The 21,119-nt window shown below is 49.0% G+C and overlaps 1 protein-coding gene across 10 annotated transcripts in view; it reads right to left on the reverse strand.

Moving 5' to 3' along the window:
* Window positions 1-11,020: 11,020 nt before the first annotated feature.
* Window positions 11,021-21,119, reverse strand: part of LOC142311692 (microtubule-associated protein tau-like) — a 134,823-nt gene continuing 124,724 nt past the window's right edge. For 8 of the 10 annotated variants that reach the window (XM_075350312.1, XM_075350318.1, XM_075350317.1 and 5 more), the window contains one exon: window positions 11,021-12,560. In XM_075350312.1, the coding sequence (XP_075206427.1) occupies window positions 12,345-12,560 (216 nt within the window). In that variant the 3' untranslated portion in view covers window positions 11,021-12,344. The remainder of the gene's footprint in view (window positions 12,561-21,119) is intronic. The other 2 variants (XM_075350320.1, XM_075350319.1) reach the window with 1 other exon arrangement.

Below are 21,119 nucleotides of genomic sequence, written 5' to 3' on the forward strand. Positions count from 1 at the left end.
CAGGGGCGGCCGGGGCTTCCGGCCAGGCTGGGGGGCGGTATGGTCAGCAGGCCGGCGGGGGAGCTGGAGGTCAGTCGGAATCGCAAAAATCAGGGCTTTGCTGGCTCTTCAATGAGGGCCAGTGCAAGTTTGGGGAGCAGTGTAAGTTTAAACACCACTGCTCACATTGTAGTGGCACCAATCACGGGGTGTCGAGATGTTTCCGACGTAGCAGGGTCAGAGGGGGGTCTGGTAATTCAAAAGGGGGAGACTCCAGTGAAGCTTCGAGAGATGCTCCCTTACCTAAATAGGTTTCCTAGGAGGGAGGAGGCAGAGTTGCTAGCGAGAGGTTTTCAATTCGGATTTTGCATTCCTTCGGGAGCGGGTCCGGGGCAGGGGCATTTTAAGAATTTACAGTCGGCAAGCCAGCATCCGGAGGTGGTACGGGAGAAGTTGGAAAAGGAGGTGTCGTTGGGGCGTATGGCGGGGCGATTTCGGTCCCCGCCTTTTCCAGATCTGGTGGTTTCACCGTTGGGGGTGGTGCCGAAGAAGGAGGCGAATAAGTTTCGGCTTATTCACCACTTATCTTACCCGCAAGGGGGGGGGAATCGGTGAATGATGGTATAGATCCTGAGTTATGCTCGGTGGTGTATACGTCGTTTGACGAAGTGGCGGCCTGGGTGCGGCGGTGTGGACGGGGGGCTTTGATGGCTAAGGCGGATATTGAATCCGCATTTCGGTTGTTGCCGGTTCATCCGGACAGTGTACGCTTGCTCGGCTGTTTTTGGGAAGGGAATTATTTTGTTGACAGATGCCTGCCCATGGGATGCTCGTTGTCCTGTTCATTGTTTGAGGCATTTAGTTCCTTTTTGGAGTGGGTGGTTAGGGATGTTTCGGGTTTGCAGTCTGTTATTCATTATTTAGACGATTTTTTCTGTGTTGGTCCAGGGAATGCGGGGGTTTGCCAGAGTTTGCTTGCAACGATCGAGTGGGTAGCTCAGCGTTTTGGAGTCCCTTTGGCGCTGGGGAAGACAGAGGGTCCGGGGACATGTATTTCTTTTCTTGGGATTGTTATTGACTCGGACAAGTGGGAGTTTCGGTTACCGACGGATAAGGTGGTCGCTCTCAGGGAGCAGGTAGCGAGGGCGCTGAGGGTCAAAAAGCTTTCCTGGCAGACTCAAATTTGCGTGTCGGGTGATGCCGATGGGGCGGTTTTTTTCACGGCGGCTTGCGATGGCCACTGCGGGGGTGCTAGCGCCTTACCATTTTGTGCGTCTGTCAGCCGACGTTAAGGCGGATTTAGAGGTGTGGGGACGATTTTTGGCAGACTACAACGGGCGGTCCCTATTTATGGAGCCTCTAATGGGTAATTCGGAGTTGGGCCTATTTACCGATGCATCTGGGGGTCAGGGTTTTGGGGCTTATTTTGGAGGAGAGTGGTGTGCGGAGCGATGGCCGGAGGTTTGGCGGTCGGCGGGGCTGGTGAAGAATTTGGTGCTGTTGGAAATCTTTCCGATTTTGGTGGCAGTGACTCTGTGGCAGGAGCATTTTCGGAACAGGCGGGTGCGGTTTTACTGTGATAACATGGGGGTCGTGTTAGCGATTAACAATATCTCGGCCAATTCCCCTCCGGTGATTAAAGTTTTGCGGAGATTAGTGCTGGCCTCTTTGTCCATCAATGCTTGTGTGTCCGCGTCGCATGTGCCGGGGGTGTTGAATTCTATTGCTGATGCTCTCTCTCGTTACCAGTGGGATCGCTTCAGGGAATTGGCGCCGGGGGCGATGGCCGTGGGATTGCAGTGCCCTCCCGAACTATGGAGTGTGGTATGAGGGCAGTTGGACATTTGATCAAAGGATCGTTGGCAGAGGCGACTTGGACGGCTTATCAGCAGGCGTGGCATCAATGGGAGGCTTGGGTGCAGTCTTTTGGTTTGATTCGGTCGGTGGAGGATCAGGTAGGCGTGTTACTCTTGTGGATCGGGCGGTGGTCGGCATGGGGTTGGTCCCAGGCGAAGGTGGGTCGGGTGGCGGCGGGCCTGGCCTTTGGGTTTAAGTTGCGGAATAGGCCGGATTTGACGAAAAAAATTTTGGTGCGGCAGGCGTTGAGGGGGTTTCACCGGGGGCAGAGTTGTGTGGATAGAAGGAGGCCAGTGTCTTTTGCTCTCTTGGAGCGAATGGGGGCCCACCTGAGTGCGGTGTGTTCGTCTGTTTTTGAGATTATTTTGTTTCGTCCTGCATTTTCGTTTGCGTTTTTTGGAGCGCTCCGGATTGGGGAACTGGTGGCGGTTAGTCGGCAAGGTTCTGGGGGGATTCAGGAGCGAGATGTTCTTTTATTCAACACCAGCGTGGAATTTTGGCTCCGGAGGTCCAAGACGGATCAAGCCGGCAGAGGACGGCGTGTGGTACTGGGGATGGTGGCTGAATCGGCAATGTGTCCGGTGCGGTGTTTGAGGGTGTTTAGGGGGTTATGACCACGGGTAGATGGGTCATTGCTTTGTCACGAGGATGGTTCGTTCTTGTCGAATTATCAGTTTCGGGCAATTTTCCGGAGGTGTGTGGAAGGTCTTGGCCTGGATCCTGGTTGTTATGCGCCTCATTCTTTTAGGATTGGAGCGGCGACAGAGGCGGCTGTGTGCGGGTTGAGTCCGGAGGTAGTACGGAGGATAGGTCGGTGGGAATCCAGGAGATATTTGAGTTATGTGCGCCCTTAGCATGGTTCATGATGTGGGGAGTTTTGGATTTGTTGGGTTATGGTATGGTACTGTAATGTTTTTGTTGTCTTCCTTTGCAGGGGACTTTTCCCGTTTGGTCTGGATATTGGGCCACTCCTTTGTGCACTGGGCGGCGATCCGGGCAGACATTCGATCGGAGGGTTGTCAGCTGGGCTTTGCACGAAGTGTGGCGATAATCCAGTGGTTGGGTATCCAGGGCATGCGGTGGATGTGGGTGTTGCCCAAGATGCACAGGGCAATGCGATTGGACCGGGCGCCGGATATTCTGGTCTTGCACGTTGGGGGGAATGATGTGGGGCCATTTCGGGTTTTGTAGTGAGGAATGGGGGTGTGGCGATCCGTCATTTTGATTTGGAGGCGGTGGATCAGGATTACTGGTTGGCAGATGGGGTTCACCTGAATGCAGTGGGAACAGATTTGTGGTCTTTGGGGATCCAGGAGGGTATTGAGCGGGCCATGGCATTGTCCGGTGGGAGGGGGGTCTCGAGCGTTCGAGGGGGTCAAAGCGCTCTCGTTATGGTGGTGGGGGTGGGGTCCTCGAAGTTGGTGAAAATTAGATTGGGGGGTCCCAATGGAAGGGGAACCCCCCCCGTTAATTACTGGTTTGGGGAGTGGTCTGGTGATCATGGGGGAACATCGGCTTGGTGGGGTCGGTTCCCGTGCTTGGTGGCTTAACCCTTCCCCCTCATATTTGTTTGGTGCTCCCGAGTTGGTGGTTGCGGCTGGGAGTAATGGGGTTGAGGGGGAAGGTAGGATCGGAGTATTGGGTGATCACCAGATTGTTTGAGCTTCGAGGACCACAACCCCTTGTTTTATAAATGTTATTATAAGTTATGTTTAAATAAAAGGCTGCTGTGGCCATTTCATCCAACTATGTGTCTGTGGTCATTTCAATAAGGGGTTAAGCTATTGGGGGTGGGGGTATGGTAGCAGGATAAGGGGTCACCAGGACTCCACTATGCCAACGTCAAGTGCCCGGCTGGAACCTCCACCCCCTCCCCAGGGGGTAGGTGGAGGCCGGCATGACGTGGCTAGGGGGGATAGGGTGAAGAGGAAGAGGGGTGGGGGTTCAGGGACCGTTAGGCTAGACAGTGGGAGAAGGAGTCATTGCTGCGGCTGCAGCTGAAGTAGTTGTCCCGCCCACCCTCCCCTGTTTTGTTTTGTTTATTTTATTTTGTTTTGTTTGTCTGGGTCATAGTGGCAGAGGTGGTGAGGGTGGGGTCCTCGAAGTTGGTGAAAATTGGATTGGGGGGTCCCAATGGAAGGGGAACCCCCCCCCGTTAATTACTGGTTTGGTGTGTGGTCTGGTGATCATGGGGGAATATCGGCTTGGTGGGGTCGGTTCCCGTACTTGGTGGTTTAACCCTTCCCCCTCATATTTGTTTGGTGCTCCCGAGTTGGTGGTTGCGGCTGGGAGTAATGGGGTTGAGGGGGAAGGTAGGATCGGAGTATTGGGTGATCACCAGATTGTTTGAGCTTCGAGGACCACAACCCCCTGTTTTATAAATGTTATTATAAGTTATGTTTAAATAAAAGGCTGCTGTGGCCATTTCATCCAACTATGTGTCTGTGGTCATTTCAATAAGGGGTTAAGCTATTGGGGGTGGGGGTATGGTAGCAGGATAAGGGGTCACCAGGACTCCACTATGCCAACGTCATGGAGAACAGATATCAAGGCCATTGGAATCCCAACATGATTGGGGACTAATGCTGGTTTTTGCAACAGGCAAATATGACAGCTTACAAGCAGAAAAGCTGTCCTGTTTTTGGCTCCATCCATCTTCCCATCAATTGTAACCATCTTCCCTGTCCCTGCTGAAGAAAAGCAGGCCCAAACCATGATGCTGCCACCACTAGCAGGAAAGCTGATGCCTGATGCACGTTTAACAGTACTGGGACTTGCTGAAGACTTTTAAACTGGAATAAGAGACTTTTTGAAAGTTTGTTACTTCATTAAACTTTCATAAACTGTTTACAACAAAAACGTTTGATGTATAATCAGGTAATTGTTAGGGTAAAACTCGTTCTCTACAAAATGATTTCATGCTTTCCAAGTGCTTAATTCATTTGAGTGAACTTATGCATAACATTTTTTCATGCTGTGTTATGGAAGAGGCCAGAAATAGATGCAAGAGAAGTAGGCGGGAGGGATTCCCAGATCACATCAGGGCTTTAAGATTCCAGGTACTTTCAACAACACCACAACTAATATGATGTACTTAATTATATGCACCAAATGTCCAACGCCAATCAGAAGACCCTTCATGACAGATCGGGATGGGCGGACCTGGACTGTAAAATTCTGGATCTGCACGGTTTAAAATTTGCCCGGATGCCACTTCATACTTTCCGAGGTTACGGCCTGGCTGTATGCTGCTCCCTCGCTGCTGTACGCTGCTCCTGTGGCCTCCCTGAGCCACTCATTATTGCTCATTTCATATGCACTGCTTTCCCTCTCCACCAGCCGACCTGGGCTCTGTGACTGATTGCAGTCAGACGTGCCCCCAGCCTGTGTGACCGCATCTGCCTGTATCCAGTCACCGCTCATCGCGGCTCATTCATTCTTCACTCACAGCGGGCAGTCATGCTCTATGGCCGCTCACTGTGATATTCAGATGTAGCAGAGCTGGAATCATCGTGAGACCTCGTGTGGATTACGTCAGACCTGCAGGGGTGTGTTGGGGTTAATAAAGTAGTGAAAGAGGGTGCTTTTTTTGTATTTTATTCCGAATAAAGGATTTTTTCGGTGTTTGTGTTTATATACTGTCACTTACAGATTAGTAATGCAGGTGTCTCAGACGCCTGTGCCATCACTAATCTAGAGTTTAATAGCAGCTGTGTGCTGTTATTAACCCGTTATTACACTGATTGCCACCGCACCAGAGCAACGGGAAGAGCCAGGTAAAGCACCAGGCCTGTCATATCTAATGGATGCGACAATTCCGGGAAGCTGGAGGCTGATACATTTAGGCTGGGTCTCTCCAGCCTGAGAATACTAGCCCCTAGCTACCAGGTTTTATTATGGCTGGGTATCAAAATTGGGGAGGACTGGACGTCAGTTTTTTAAAATTTATTATTTAAATAAATAAAAAAAACACTTGCATTTCCTCTTCTTTTAATACACAGCCAAGATGGGCTTTATCTGCACTGGTTATCAGAATAGATGGGGACTCTGCACCAGTTGTTTTACTTATTTTTATACCATGATACTGATGGTAGATGCTCTTTCCAGATATGACGTCATTTCAACATGCCCCCTATCACATGATAGGGGCGTGTTTAAAATGCCGTCCAATGTTTCCAGCCAGAATAAACGTTCTTTTTCTAAGTCATCGTGGGCATGGAGTTGGCTATAATAGAAGAAGGTGTCTGGGGGTGAGACCCCCAGATAGGGTGAGTGTGGGTGGGCGAAGCATGATTGTGGTGGACGAGAGGAAACGTTGTGACGCCCATCAACCAAGTGAGCCACGTCCACTAACCTGGAATGAGCCTGTATATTCTAGGCTCACAGTAGATGCTAGAGTATATGGGCTTCTTCAGTTACACTACTTTCCCCGCCCACCGGCTGTACTGGCGCATGTGATTGGGTGCAATCAACTGACACGCTGCCATTCAGGGTGGGGTGCGTCTGACTGTAATGGGGTCCAGATTCTGGTCCGGATCCGGATTTTATTTAAAAGAGAACAGGGACCCACCAGTCCCAGTTTTCTGCAAGTCCATCCAGTTCTAATGACAGAGCCAATTTTGTTTTTGTGTTTTCGCTTTTCCATCCCTTTCTTCCAGGGACCATAATTTCTTTTTACTAATCTGTCCACTTAGACATATGAGGGCTTGTTTTTTGTGGAATGAGATGTACTTTTGAATGACACCATTCATTTTACCGCACTACATACTGGAAAATGGGTAAAAAAACCCTCCAAATGTGGAGAAATTGTGAAAAAAAAAATACAATTCTGACATGTTTTTTGGGAATGGTTTTTAAGATAAACCTGTCAGGTGCAATATGCACCGAGAACCACGAGCAGTTCTGGGTGCATATTTCTAATCCCTGCCTAACCGACCCTGTATGTAGTATCATAGATAAAGCGATCTTTAGAAAAGGTATTTCTAAAGATTCTTTATAATCTTTATTCTTTACTAGCTGTACTACCCGGCTTCGCCTGGGTTAATAACTGCTGTTAACAAAATAGAATGTATTAACAAAAATGTATTCTGCACACAAAAACCACAAAACAAATAGATATAAATGTAATTATAATGTCTGTCTCTCCCTCTGTATATATCTCTCTGTCTCTCTCTCTATCTCTTTGTCTGTCTGTCTCTTTCTCCGTCTGTCTCAATCTCTTTCCCTGTCTGTCTATCTATCTCTTTCCCTGTCTATCTATCTCTGTCACTTTCCCTGTCTGTCTCTTTCCCTCTTTCCCTGTCTGTCTCTTTCCCTCTGTCTCTTTCCCTGTGTCTGTCTCTTTGTCTCTTTACCTGTCTTTGTCTGTCTCTTACCCTGTCTGTCTCTTTCCCTGTCTGTCTGCTTCCCTGTGTCTGTCTCTTTGTCTATGTCTGTCTCTTTACCTGTCTGTGTCTGTATCTTCACCTGTCTGTCTCTTTCCCTGTCTGTCTCTTTCCCTCTGTCTCTTTCCCTGTGTCTGTCTCTTTGTCTCTTTACCTGTCTTTGTCTGTCTCTTACCCTGTCTGTCTCTTTCCCTCTCTTTCCCCGTCTGTCTGTTTCCCTGTGTCTGTCTCTTTGTCTATGTCTGTCTCTTTACCTGTCTTTGTCTGTCTCTTTCCCTGTCTGTCTCTTTCCCTCTCTTTCCCTGTCTGTCTCTTTCCCTCTGTCTCTTTCCCTGTGTCTGTCTCTTTACCGGTCTTTGTCTGTCTCTTACCCTCTCTTTCCCTGTCTGTCTGTTTCCCTGTGTCTGTCTCTGTCTCTTTGTCTGTCTCTTTACCTGTCTCTCTCTCTTTCCCTGTCTGTCTCTTTCCCTGTCAGTCTGTCTCTTTGTCTGTGTCTGTCTCTTTGTGTCTGTCTCTTACCCTGTCTATGTCTGTTTCTTACCCTGTCTGTGTCTGCCTATTTCCCTGGCTGCATTATGACACGCCAACATTCCATTTAAGGGCTCCCAGCTCCATTCGCTTTAATGGAGGTAGTTTTTTTGGTGAATAACTGTAAAGCGCGGGGTTAAAATTTCCCCTCAAAACATAGCCTTTGACGCTCTCGGGGTCCAGAAGTGTGAGTGTGCTGTAGCTGCGACGGTGCAGATGCCAATCCCGGACACACACACACACACACACACACACACACACACATTCAGCTTTATATATTAGATTATATGCTAATGAGACCAGGGACTAGTCGCAAGGGTGTTAGTTCCCTTGGCTAGTCGGCCCCCTTAGCATGTAAGCATGCCCCTGTGGGCGAGCGAACATGTTTATGAATGTGCAGCCTCAGAGGAATGGCGGGCTCAGAACTGCTGCCATCACTGGTTTTGGGCTCAGTGCGCACTATTAGAACGTCCCCGGACTTCCAGTCATTTGCACTACACCAGTTTAAAGCCGGGAAGCAAACACCAGGCTTCATAGTGTGTTTGACTTGAAGTCCGGGACTACTGATCATGCGCACCGAGCCGAAATCGAGTGTCTGGTGTGATGGGAGCAGAGAGCGGTGAGATCGACCATATCTCTGATGATGCACATACTTAACATGTTAGTGCGCCCACAGGGGATTACTTACATGCTAAGGGTCCGACTAGCCAAGAGAACTAATGCCCTTGCGACTAGTTGATGGCCTCATTAGCATATGATAAAAGATCTTTAGAAATACTTTTTCTAAAGATCTCTTTACCTATGCTAGTGTACATAGTGACAGTTAAGGGGGCTTTACACACAACGACATCGCTAACGAGATGTCGTTGGGGGTCACGGAATTCGTGACGCACATCCGGCCTCGTTAGCGACGTTATTGCATGTGAAACGTACGAACGACTGCTAACGATCAAAATTACTAACCTAATTATTGATCGTTGACACATCGTTCTAATCCCAAATATCGTTGCTGTTGCAGGTTGTTCGTCGTTCCTGAGGCAGCACACAACGCTACATGTGACACCCCAGGAACGAGGAACAACACCGTACCTGCGTCCTCTGGCAACGAGGTGGGCGTCACTTTCTTTCGGCTACTTCTCCGCCCCTCCTTTTGTATTGGACGGCTGCCGTGTGACGTCGCTGTGATGCCGCACAAACCACGGCGTCACAGCGGTTCGCCGGCCACAGCGACGTCGGTAGGCAGGTAAGTCCATGTGACGGGTCCAAGTGATGTTGTGCGCCACGGGCAGCGATTTGCCCGTGACGCACAATCGACGGGCGGGTGCCTTCACCAGCGACATCGCTAGCGATGTCGCTGCGTGTAAAGCAGCCTTTAGGCAGGGATTAGCAATATGCACCCAGAACTGCTCGTGATTCTGGGTGCATATTGCACCTGACAGGTTTCCCTTTAAGGTGTACATTTTGTGGTAAAAAATGACTTTGCTTGACCTTGATATGATTTTACTCATCAGTACAATTACGGCAATACCAAACATCCATCATTTTTCATTATTATTTTATTGTTGGGAAAAAAAAATCTGAAGTTTGCGGAAAAAAAAAAAAATTGGGGGGTTGTGTCACCAATTTTCCAAGACCCATAACGTTTTCATTTTTCTGTCGATGGGGCTGTGTGATGGCTTATTTCTTAGTGGGATGAGAAGATGTTTTTATTGATACCATTCTAGGATAGATATGACATTTTGATACAGCATTTTTTTGTGGTATTGAAGAGAGCAAAAAAATGTAATTTTGTCGTTCTTGAAATTGTTTTAGTTTACAGAGTTCACCGATTGTTTTAATTTTGATATATTGATAGATCGGTCTTTTGTGAAAGCAGTGATACCACATATGTGTACTTAAGGGTTCTTTTTTTTAATGGGCAAAAGTGAGTGATTTTCTTTTTTTTAACTTTTCCTGTTTTAAAAGACCTTTTAGGGGAGTATAACCTCCAATTTTTCTGATCGCTTATGTTATAAACAGCAATGCCATACATTGCTGTGTATAGCAGAAATCACAGTCGCGTTTGTAGCCTGACCTTTGAAGGTAGGATTCAAAGGAGAGCTGCTATGACAAGCACGGAGGCCTTTAGCTGACCCCATGCTATCATAGCAATCCACGTCACGTGGGCGCTGATGGACTCTTAAAATGGCAATACCCTATGGTGTCGCATGTTAAATGCCGCTGTCAGAGATTGACAGCAGGATTTCACAGACTAAAAGGTAGTTTACACGCTGCAACATCGCTACCGATATATCGTCGGGGTCACATCGTTAGTGACGCACATTCGGTGCCGGTAGCGACATCGCAGCGTGTGACACCAAGGAGCGACGATCAACAATCGCAAAATTGTTCAAAAACGGTGATCATTGACACGTCGCTCCTTTCCTTAATATCGCTGCTGCCACAGGTACAATGTTGTTCGTCGTTCCACCGGCATCACACATCGCTGTGTGTGACACCGCAGGAACGACGAACATCTCCTTACCTGCGTACACCGACAATGAGGAAGGAAGGAGGTGGGCGGGATGTTACGTCCCGCTCATCTCCGCCCCTCCGCTTCTATTGGCCGGCTGCTTAGTGATGCCGCAGTGACGTCGCTATGACGCCGAACGCAACTCCCCCTTGAGGGAGGGATTGTTCGGCCGTCACAGCGACGTCGCTGACAAGGTATGAGCGTGTGATGCTGCCGTAGCGATAATGTTCGCTACGGCAGCGAGCACCAAATGTCGCATGAACGAAGGGGGCGGGTGGTATCGTGCTCGACATCGCTAGCGATGTTGCAGCGTGCAAAGCACCCTTAAGAATCATGGGCGGAACTCCACTCTACTCACAATGGTTAGTGGCAGATCCTGGTGTAACACACAGCCATTACCTGCCGGTTATGGAGCAAGCTGACCCCGTGAACCTGATTCATACACCTGCTTCCGACATATTGTGAAGGAGTTAAAACCCTGTACCACACCTAGGAGGAGAATAACATTTTCACACTCCTTATCTATGAACTGCTCCAGTATATACTGCCACAACAGTTTCTCCCATTCCTATAGTGATAGTTCTGCTTCACATCACTTATTACTGCTGTTGTATTCACATATTATGGTTGCGTTTTCTTGAAATCTGTGACTTCTTCAAATTGTTGGTTGAATACAACCTAAAAAAATGACAATAAATCAATAGGACTGTGAAAATGCACACTTCCTACCTAAACTAAAATGAAGCCCCTGAGACCTATGTTGTATTAATAACTTTATTTCCAAATCCACTTATACAGCAACAGACCGTGTGAACCAGCTGGTCAGACACGACACAGAATATGGACAGCCACAGACACAACGGAGAGAAAAGGGGGTGTATATTGGGGGCGGGGGGAAGGGCGTTGTTACCGATGACGTTAACAGAGGGGAGAAAGGAAGGCAATACTGAAATTAGAAAGGGAAGGTATGATAGGGCTGCAGAAGAAGGACAGCATAAAAAACCCTCAAAAACAGATTAGCAGCCTCTGCGAATTCTTCAGTTTCGTCATAAATCACACACAAGAGATCAGAGAGAACAAACTTCAGGGCAAGGTGGAAATGTATTGGAGGGTTGGACAGAGGTCACCCAAAAAAGTGAACTAGGTTATATTCTTATAAGAGTGGAATAACCTGTTCATTGCCGGAGGTGATAACACCTTATCATTCCTGCAGCATGCATGCCAGTGCTGGGGTGCTATCTTAACATGAAACATGGGGGTGTCTTCAGATCATACTACAGATTTGGCAGTGCAGACTATAAAAAAGAAAACAAAAAAGCTTTTAGTACAAGATTTGGCTTGTCCCTATAGAGTAAGTTTATTAAAGCCGAGACTATGGGAAAGCAATTGTTTATAGACTTCACATAGGGACAGAATTTCTTAGTCTGGGAGTTTGCAATCATGCAACACAAGTTCCCCTTGTAAGAAAATGAAAATTATGTGTTAAAGAAATGAAATGCCTCTGAAAGTTTATTATTTAAATGGATTAATTCCAGAAATGGCACCACTCCTGTCTATTAGCTGGAATCAGCTTGAGCTATAATACCAGACACAAAGAGTGGTGGTGTTTTTGATGAAAAAGCCGACCCTCTCTAAGACCCTTTCTAATCCTGTACAAACCCCTAATAGTATTAGGAAGTAACTATTGCAGTAATGGCTCAAAATAATTAAAGCCTCTGAGCCAGAGGGGTATTCTCTTCCTTACATGGTGGCTGATGAGTCCTCACCCATGCTTAAGACTCTGCTCTGTCTTGGGAACCCAATGTAAACGGGCAGATCTATATGGCACTCACCTTTATATCCCCTTTGTGTCTTATAATGAAAACCAAATATACATAACATCAATGAATACACCTGATTTCTCCCCTCTGCTACTAGTGAGTAGGTGGAGATGTTCCTCCAAGGATGGGACGTGTAATAAATAAGTATACAAGAGACAGTTTCATTTTTCAATTGGGTGTGGGCAATTTTATGTAACTTTCCCTTTTTTCTTAAATCTTGGCTACGTCTCTCGCACCACCAGCTCCCGTACAGAGATTAGCTCATCACAAGCCTTGCTTAGCGAGAGAGGCAGAGACTTGGTCAGCCAACGTGGAGAGTTGTGGGGAGTCAGACATGTTAATGCTGCCGGAAGAGGAGACATTGCTGAGACGCCGGGGGGACGTTTCTCCAGAAGGGGTGGGAGACTTGTAGACAATCTCTGCTCCGTGGTCCGTCTTAGCTTTGGCATTCTCCCTGAAGGACAGTTTGTGGCTCTCAATCTGGAAAAGGAACAAAAACAAATAAGTATGGAATTTATGTGATCAGACGCTATGGACCCCAAAAATCTCTAGTAGATTATTTGGGGTTTCATAGTTTTGACACCCTAGCTGAGGAGGTTTTCTCCATTTGTGTAGACATCGTCAGTGCACATTCTATTCTATAGACAAAAATTAAACTTAAATGACAACATAGTTCATTATTTATAATACCCAATATAAATAAGAATTGGTCCAGAACAAAACGCATTAATAAACCAAAGCAAATTTATTAGTGTACTCAGTAAAAACCACCCCTTGATGAAGCTTGAGTGCGAAACATGCATCGGGTTGTGATGGCTGCTTGAGCTCATACTCCAATTTCGTAAAATACATTACTCTGATATCGTTAACACAGGGTACATACATCTCTCCTAGTATTGGTGTGAATTAATTTGCAGGACACGGGCCATTGCCTGTATCAATAATCTGTGAAAAGTGCCACTTACCTACCGCCATCTGATCTTCATTTGATTAGCCAGCCTGGCGTGATGTCACATATGTGTTACGCCACAATGATGATGTCACGCCAGCTATGCTAATCAACAGAGATGGAATGCTGTGAAGTAAAAGGCGGGTTCTCAGGGTTTCCGTCCAGTGGCCATAGATTACTGACATAAACAATGGACTGAGTCCTGTGAATCTCTCTTTTGTGACACTTTTGTCCCAATTGATGAAGAACGGCGTGTAGGGGTGTGGTGGAGGGGGAGGTACCTCTTATTTAGTCAGACAAGGCGCAAAGAAGGGAATTTTGTTTACTTACCGTAAATTCCTTTTCTTCTAGCTCCAATTGGGAGACCCAGACAATTGGGTGTATAGCTTATGCCTCCGGAGGCCACACAAAGTATTACACTAAAAGTGTAAAGCCCCTCCCCTTCAGCCTATACACCCCCATACTGCTACGGGCTCATCAGTTTTGGTGCAAAAGCCCGAAGGAGGAAAAAATTATAAACTGGTTTAAAGTAAATTCAATCCGAAGGAATATCGGAGAACTGAAACCATTTAACATGAACAACATGTGTTATACAAAAACAGGGGCGGGTGCTGGGTCTCCCAATTGGAGCTAGAAGAAAAGGAATTTACGGTAAGTAAACAAAATTCCCTTCTTCTTTGTCGCTCCTTATTGGGAGACCCAGACAATTGGGACGTCCAAAAGCAGTCCCTGGGTGGGTAAATAATACCTCATAATAGAGCCGTAACGGCTCCGTCCTACAGGTGGGCAACTGCCGCCTGAAGGACTCGCCTACCTAGGCTGGCATCTGCCGAAGCATAGGTATGCACCTGATAGTGCTTCGTGAAAGTGTGCAGGCTCGACCAGGTAGCTGCCTGACACACCTGCTGAGCCGTAGCCTGGTGTCGCAAGGCCCAGGACGCTCCCACGGCCCTGGTAGAATGGGCCTTCAGTCCTGAGGGAACCGGAAGCCCCGAGGAACGGTAAGCTTCGAGAATTGGTTCCTTGATCCACCGAGCCAGGGTTGACTTGGAAGCTTGTGTCCCTTTACGCTGACCAGCGACAAGGACAAAGAGTGCGTCCGAGCGGCGCAGGGGCGCCGTTCGAGAAATGTAGATCTTGGCGGACGTAGGTTTCCTAGCCTGTCTCATAGTGGCAATGACCTCTTGAGATAATCCTGAAGACGCTAGGATCCAGGACTCAATGGCCACACAGTCAGGTTGAGGGCCGCAGAATTCAGATGGAAAAACGGCCCTTGAGACAGCAAATCTGGTCGGTCTGGCAGTGCCCACGGTTGGCCGACCGTGAGATGCCACAGATCCGGGTACCACGACCTCCTCGGCCAGTCTGGAGCGACGAGGATGACGCGGCGGCAGTCGGCCCTGATCTTGCGTAACACTCTGGGCAACAGTGCCAGAGGAGGAAACACATAAGGAAGCCGAAACTGCGACCAATCCTGAACTAAGGCGTCTGCCGCCAGAGCTCTGTGATCTTGAGATCGAGCCATGAATGTTGGGACCTTGTTGTTGTGCCGTGACGCCATTAGGTCGACGTCCGGCATCCCCCAGCGGCAACAGATCCCCTGAAACACGTCCGGGTGAAGGGACCATTCCCCTGCGTCCATGCCCTGGCGACTGAGAAAGTCTGCTTCCCAGTTTTCTACGCCCGGGATGTGAACTGCGGATATGGTGGATGCTGTGTCTTCCACCCACAGCAGAATCCGCCGGACTTCCTGGAAGGCTTGCCGACTGCGTGTCCCACCTTGGTGGTTGATGTAAGCCACCGCTGTGGAGTTGTCCGACTGAATTCGGATCTGCTTGCCTTCCAGCCACTGCTGGAACGCTTTTAGGGCAAGATACACTGCCCTGATCTCCAGAACATTGATCTGAAGTGAGGACTCTTGCTGAGTCCACGTACCCTGAGCCCTGTGGTGGAGAAAAACTGCTCCCCACCCTGACAGACTCGCGTCCGTCGTGACCACCGCCCAGGATGGGGGTAGGAAGGATTTCCCCTTCGATAATGAAGTGGGAAGAAGCCACCACTGAAGGGAAGCTTTGGTTGCCTGAGAGAGGGAAACGTTCCTGTCTAGGGACGTCGGCATCCTGTCCCACTTGCGTAGGATGTCCCATTGAAGTGGACGCAGGTGAAACTGCGCGAAAGGGACTGCTTCCATTGCTGCCACCATCTTCCCCAGGAAGTGCATGAGGCGCCTCAAGGGGTGTGACCGACCTTGAAGGAGAGATTGCACCCCTGTCTGTAGTGAACGCTGTTTGTCCAGCGGAAGCTTCACTATCGCTGGAAGAGTATGAAACTCCATGCCAAGAATGTCAGCGATTGGACCGGTGTCAGATTTGACTTTGGAAAATTGATGATCCACCCGAAACTCTGGAGAATCTCCGGAGTAACGTTGAGGCTGTGTTGGCATGCCTCTTGAGAGCGTGCCTTGACCAGCAGATCGTCTAAGTAAGGTATCACTGAGTGACCCTGAGAGTGGAGGACCGCAACTACTGTAGCCATGACCTTGGTGAAAACCCTTGGGGCTGTCGCCAGGCCGAACGGCAGTGCCGCGAACTGAAGGTGTTCGTCTCCTATGGCGAAGCGCAAGAAGCGCTGATGCTCTGGAGCAATTGGTACGTGGAGATAAGCATCCTTGATATCGATCGATGCTAGGAAATCTCCTTGGGACATTGAGGCGATGACGGAGCGGAGGGATTCCATCCGGAACCGCCTGGTCCTTACGTGTTTGTTGAGCAGTTTTAGGTCCAAAACAGGACGGAAGGACCCGTCCTTCTTTGGAACCACAAACAGGTTGGAGTAGAAACCGTGGCCCTGTTGCTGAAGAGGAACCGGGACCACCACTCCTTCTGCCTTCAGAATGCCCACCGCCTGCAGAAGAGCCTCGGCTCGCTCGGGAGGCGGAGATGTTCTGAAGAATCGAGTCGGAGGACGAGAGCTGAACTCTATCCTGTAACCGTGAGACAAAATGTCTCTCACCCAACGGTCTTTTACTTGTGGCAGCCAGGTGTCGCAAAAGCGGGAGAGCCTGCCACCGACCGAGGATGCGGTGTGAGGAGGCCGTAAGTCATGAGGAAGCCGCCTTAGTAGCGGCACCTCCGGCGGTCTTTTTAGGGCGTGATTTAGACCGCCATGCGTCGGAGTTCCTCTGATCCTTCTGAGGCCTTTTGGACGAGGAGAATTGGGACCTGCCCGCACCCCGAAAGGACCGAAACCTCGACTGTCCCCTCCTCTGTTGGGGTGTGTTTGGTTTGGCCTGGGGTAAGGATGTTTCCTTTCCCTTGGATTGTTTGATGATTTCATCCAATCTCTCACCAAACAAACGGTCGCCAGAAAATGGCAATCCAGTTAAGCACTTTTTGGAAGCCGAATCTGCCTTCCATTCCCGCAGCCACAAGGCCCTGCGTATTGCCACCGAATTGTCGGCTGCAACCGCCGTACGGCTCGCAGAGTCCAGGACAGCATTAATAGCGTAGGATGCAAATGCCGACGTTTGAGAGGTTATAGACGCCACCTGCGGCGCAGACGTACGTGTGAGTGCATCAATTTGCGCCTGACCAGCTGAGATAGCTTGGAGTGCCCATACGGCTGCGAATGCTGGAGCAAAAGACGCGCCGATAGCTTCATAGATGGATTTCAACCAGAGCTCCATCTGTCTGTCAGTGGCATCCTTGAGTGAAGCTCCATCTTCCACTGCAACTATGGATCTAGCCGCAAGTCTGGAGATTGGAGGATCCACCTTGGGACACTGAGTCCAGCCCTTGACCACGTCAGGGGGGAAAGGGTAATGTGTATCCTTAAGGCGCTTGGAAAAACGCTTATCTGGACAAGCTCGGTGTTTCTGGACTGCCTCTCTGAAGTCAGAGGGGTCCAGAAACATACTCTTTGTACGCTTGGGAAACCTGAAACGGAATTTCTCCTGCTGAGAAGCTGACTCCTCCACTGGAGGAGCTGAGGGAGAAATATCCAACATTTCATTGATGGACGCAATAAGATCATTCACTATGGCGTCCCCATCAGGAGTATCAAGGTTGAGAGCGGCTTCAGGATCAGAATCCTGATCAGCTACCTCCGCTTCATCCTCCAGAGAGTCCTCTCGCTGAGACCCTGAACATTGTGATGATGTCGAGGGGATATCATAGCGAGCTCGCTTAATCGGTCTGGGGCTGCGGTCCGTGTCAGAGACCTCACCCTGGGATCCATGAGACACCCCGGGAGGACATTGCTGTTCCAACTGAGGGGGACCAGGGGGCAATGATTCCACAGTGCCCCTGGCTTGAGATGCAGGCCTGGACTGCAAGGCTTCTAATATCTTAGCCATAGTCTCAGAAAGTCTTTCAGTAAAAACTGCAAACTCCGTCCCTGTCACCTGGACAGTGTTAACAGGTGGTTCTCCCTGGGCCGCCCTTAGCAGAGGCTCCGGCTGAGAAAGTGCCACAGGGGCCGAGCATTGCACACAATGAGGGTCAGTGGAACCTGCCGGCAGTATAGCCGTACATGCTGCACAGGCAGCATAGTAAGTCTGTGCTTTGGCACCCTTGCTATTTGTGGACGACATGCTGTTGTCTCCTCTGAGCAATACAGGAGGGTATATAGACAAAAATCAACAGTGCACCATACAGTGTAAAGTATAGTCTATAATCATGTAATCTATAAGTACACTTCTGCACTAGTGGGGCCAGCACCACAGGTGCTGCTTACCGCCTTCGCAAAGCGGTTGTGTGGGCACCAGAAATCCTGCCTGGGTCTCCCTGAGCTTGTCTCTCCTCTCCAACGTTAGCAGAGCTGAGAGGAATGGCTGCCGGCGTCCTGAGGAGAGGAGGGAGCCGTGGGCGTGACCCAGAAAAGTGCGGGAACTGGTGCCCCACTGTGCAGAGTGAGGGGGGTGGAGTATGCAAAGCATGCTCCAGCCCTCAGTGCTGCCGTCCTGTACAGCGTCCCGCCCTTCCCCTGACTGGCAGGGCTGGGGGCGGGAAGAAAACGAGACTAGGCCGCAAAAGCCGGGGACTCGAGTTATAAGCGCGGCCGCCGTATAAGCGCGGTCGGCGCGGAAGTCCCCGGCGCACTAACAGTCCCAGCCGCGCCGTAGTGATAACCATGGCAGCGGCGGTCAGCGCGGCAGTCCCCCTACACGAACACACTCAGCGACGCTGAAGTGTGTAATGGCACAAACGCAGTCAGCGCTGCTGTCCCCGGTGCACTAGCACACCCAGCAATGCTGGAGTGTTGCTGTGCGCGGTCCCCACGGGGACACAGAGTACCTCAAAGTAGCAGGGCCATGTCCCTGAACGATACTCGGCTCCTATCCAGCATGGTCCTCAGGAGCTGTGGATGGAGCACGGTCTCCTGTGCCTGGAGACCGAAAGGATCCCACTTCACCCAGAGCCCTAATTGAGGGATGGGGAAGGAAAGCAGCATGTGGGCTCCAGCCTCCGTACCCGCAATGGATACCTCAACCTTAACAACACCGCCGACAAGAGTGGGGTGAGAAGGGAGCATGCTGGGGGCCCTGTTATGGGCCCTCTTTTCTTCCATCCAACATAGTCAGCAGCTGCTGCTGACTAAGCTGTGGAGCTATGCGTGCATGTCTGACCTCCTTCGCACAAAGCATAAAAACTGATGAGCCCGTAGCAGTACGGGGGGTGTATAGGCTGAAGGGGAGGGGCTTTACACTTTTAGTGTAATACTTTGTGTGGCCTCCGGAGGCATAAGCTATACACCCAATTGTCTGGGTCTCCCAATAAGGAGCGACAAAGAAATGGTGTGTGCCTCAGCCCAAGTCTTATGCTAGTCATGGACTCACGCTGCACGAACTCTTTAAAGCTTTTTACACCAGACGTCTGGACTAAAAGCTTTGATGAATTGGGGTCTGTGTATAACACTATGATATATTATTTCTATGTAACACAGTGTACTCTATTGTTTAGTCCAAATAACAAACACAGCTCTACTACATCTGAATATGTGATTTTCTGTATACTATACTTCTGCCATGGTCAAAATACCTATTCAAGAACTTTCAGACATCACTAAGACAGAGAGAACACAAATAGTCACAAACTTTTAAAGAGATCTAAGAGTAGAGTAAAAAAAAAAATACCCCAGAAAAAGCAGCACTATCGTCCATTGGTTGTGTCTGGTATTATAATTGCCATTTACTACAATGGGGCTAATATCAGACACAATCCACAAGGCTCAATTCATTAAAGCTTTTACACCAGTATTCTAGCATCAAAGCATTGAAAAGCCACACAATTTTGGTGCAACTTGGGATTGCGCTAATGTGACTTTTGGCATGCTCATGCCATGTTTGCCTAGCTCCAATTTAGTGGGCAGGACAGCAGGGTTCGCACCATCACCAATCTTACTCACGAACTGGAGTAGGATTGTGGTAAGGTGCACATCGAGCTAAACACCACTCCTCCGGTGCTCCTAATTCATGAAGAGGAGCAGAAGTCCCACTCCAGTACATCTCATCATGTGAACAACACCGGTTTTGATGAATTAGGCCCATAGTGGTCCTAAAATGCACCCTAACCTTTTCAGTTGAACTTAATGTGACCTTCTTTAAACTTTTAAATGCATATATCCAACTGTTCAATGTTTCAGTAGTTTTTACACAACTTGCTGTTCTCTAACAAGAAGCTTAAAGAGGTTGCCTACTACTTTTACATTGATGGCTATCAATGTCTGATCAGCCAGGGTCTGACACGCCGTGCCCCACCGATCAAGATGTTATCGGTGTCGTCAGCGGTAGCGGGAATGCTCAGTTCTGGAGCTACCTCATCAACTGATAGCGGCCGCGGCTGTGTATTGCACATCTGCCTCCAATCCAAATCAATAGGAGGCAGATGTGCAGTAACTGGCCGCAGTCTCTATCAATTGGCAGCTTCTGACTTAGCATTTCCAGCTGCCTGCTACTAGCAACGGTAACTGCTGATCGGCAGGGGTGCCGGGTGTCGGACTCCAGTTGATGAAGACACTATCCTAAGGACCAACAATATAAAAGTAGTGGACAACCTCTTTAATGGCAAAATTCACAATAGGTGTGTGATCCATGAATTGACCAATCCATTTCAGAGTTCAATTAGAATTGGTATTTAACCAGTCCTCCTCATCATACTGTTCACATTTTGACATAATAACACCTAGATGACACCAAACAATTAATCTACAGTACCTCGCCATTGCGAGGCTTCAAGCAGGATGTTCTCAGATGGAAGTGGTCACTGAGCTTAGAGTCACAGAGTGTCATCACCAGGTTGCAACAGAGATACAGAGAGACTGGAAGAGCCACAGAAAGGCATAGAAGTGGACGTCCTTTGGCCACATCCCACACTGATGACCACTTCATTGTGATCAATGCCCTTCGGAACTGGATGATGAATGCCACACAACTCCAGGCACGTTTAAGGGAGGTGAGAGGCAGCCAAGTGTCACATCAGCCTATTTCAAGCTGTTTTAATCAGTATGGGCTGCGTGCTACATGACCTACAAGGGTACCTGACCACACCACCAGGGCCTCAGTGCTGTTGACTGAGGAGAGCTGATTCATGCTAAGAAAAATTGATGGCCACCAACAATGTTGGAGACATCAAAGAGAGCGCTATGCATCAGCCACTGTTGTCACCAGATGAGCCTTTAGTGGTGGTGGTGGTGGTGCTAGAATGTGGGTAGGTGTGTCTAGTCAATACAGAACTGGCCTACTACTTGAATAACATCATTAATCCAGTCATTGTGCCTCTGCATGAGTATCACAGGCCTAATTTCATCCTCATGGACGACAATGCTTCAGCTCATCAACTTTGCATCATTAGGAAATGGCTGCTGGAGACTGGGGCACCTCAAATGGAGTAACCTGCACTTTCTCCAGACCTGAATCCCACAGAAAACCTATGGGATCAGCTGAGTCACCGTGTAGGGGCTCGTAATTCTGTGTCCCAGAACCTCAATGACCTGAGGGCTACCCTTCAAGAAGAGTGGGATGCCATGCCTCAGCAGACAATAACTCCACTTGTGAACAGTAGGAGATGTCGTTGTCAGCTGTAATTGAATTG

Source organism: Anomaloglossus baeobatrachus, chromosome 5, assembly GCF_048569485.1.
Source record: "Anomaloglossus baeobatrachus isolate aAnoBae1 chromosome 5, aAnoBae1.hap1, whole genome shotgun sequence".
In the NCBI taxonomy this organism is placed as follows: Eukaryota; Metazoa; Chordata; class Amphibia; order Anura; family Aromobatidae; genus Anomaloglossus; species Anomaloglossus baeobatrachus.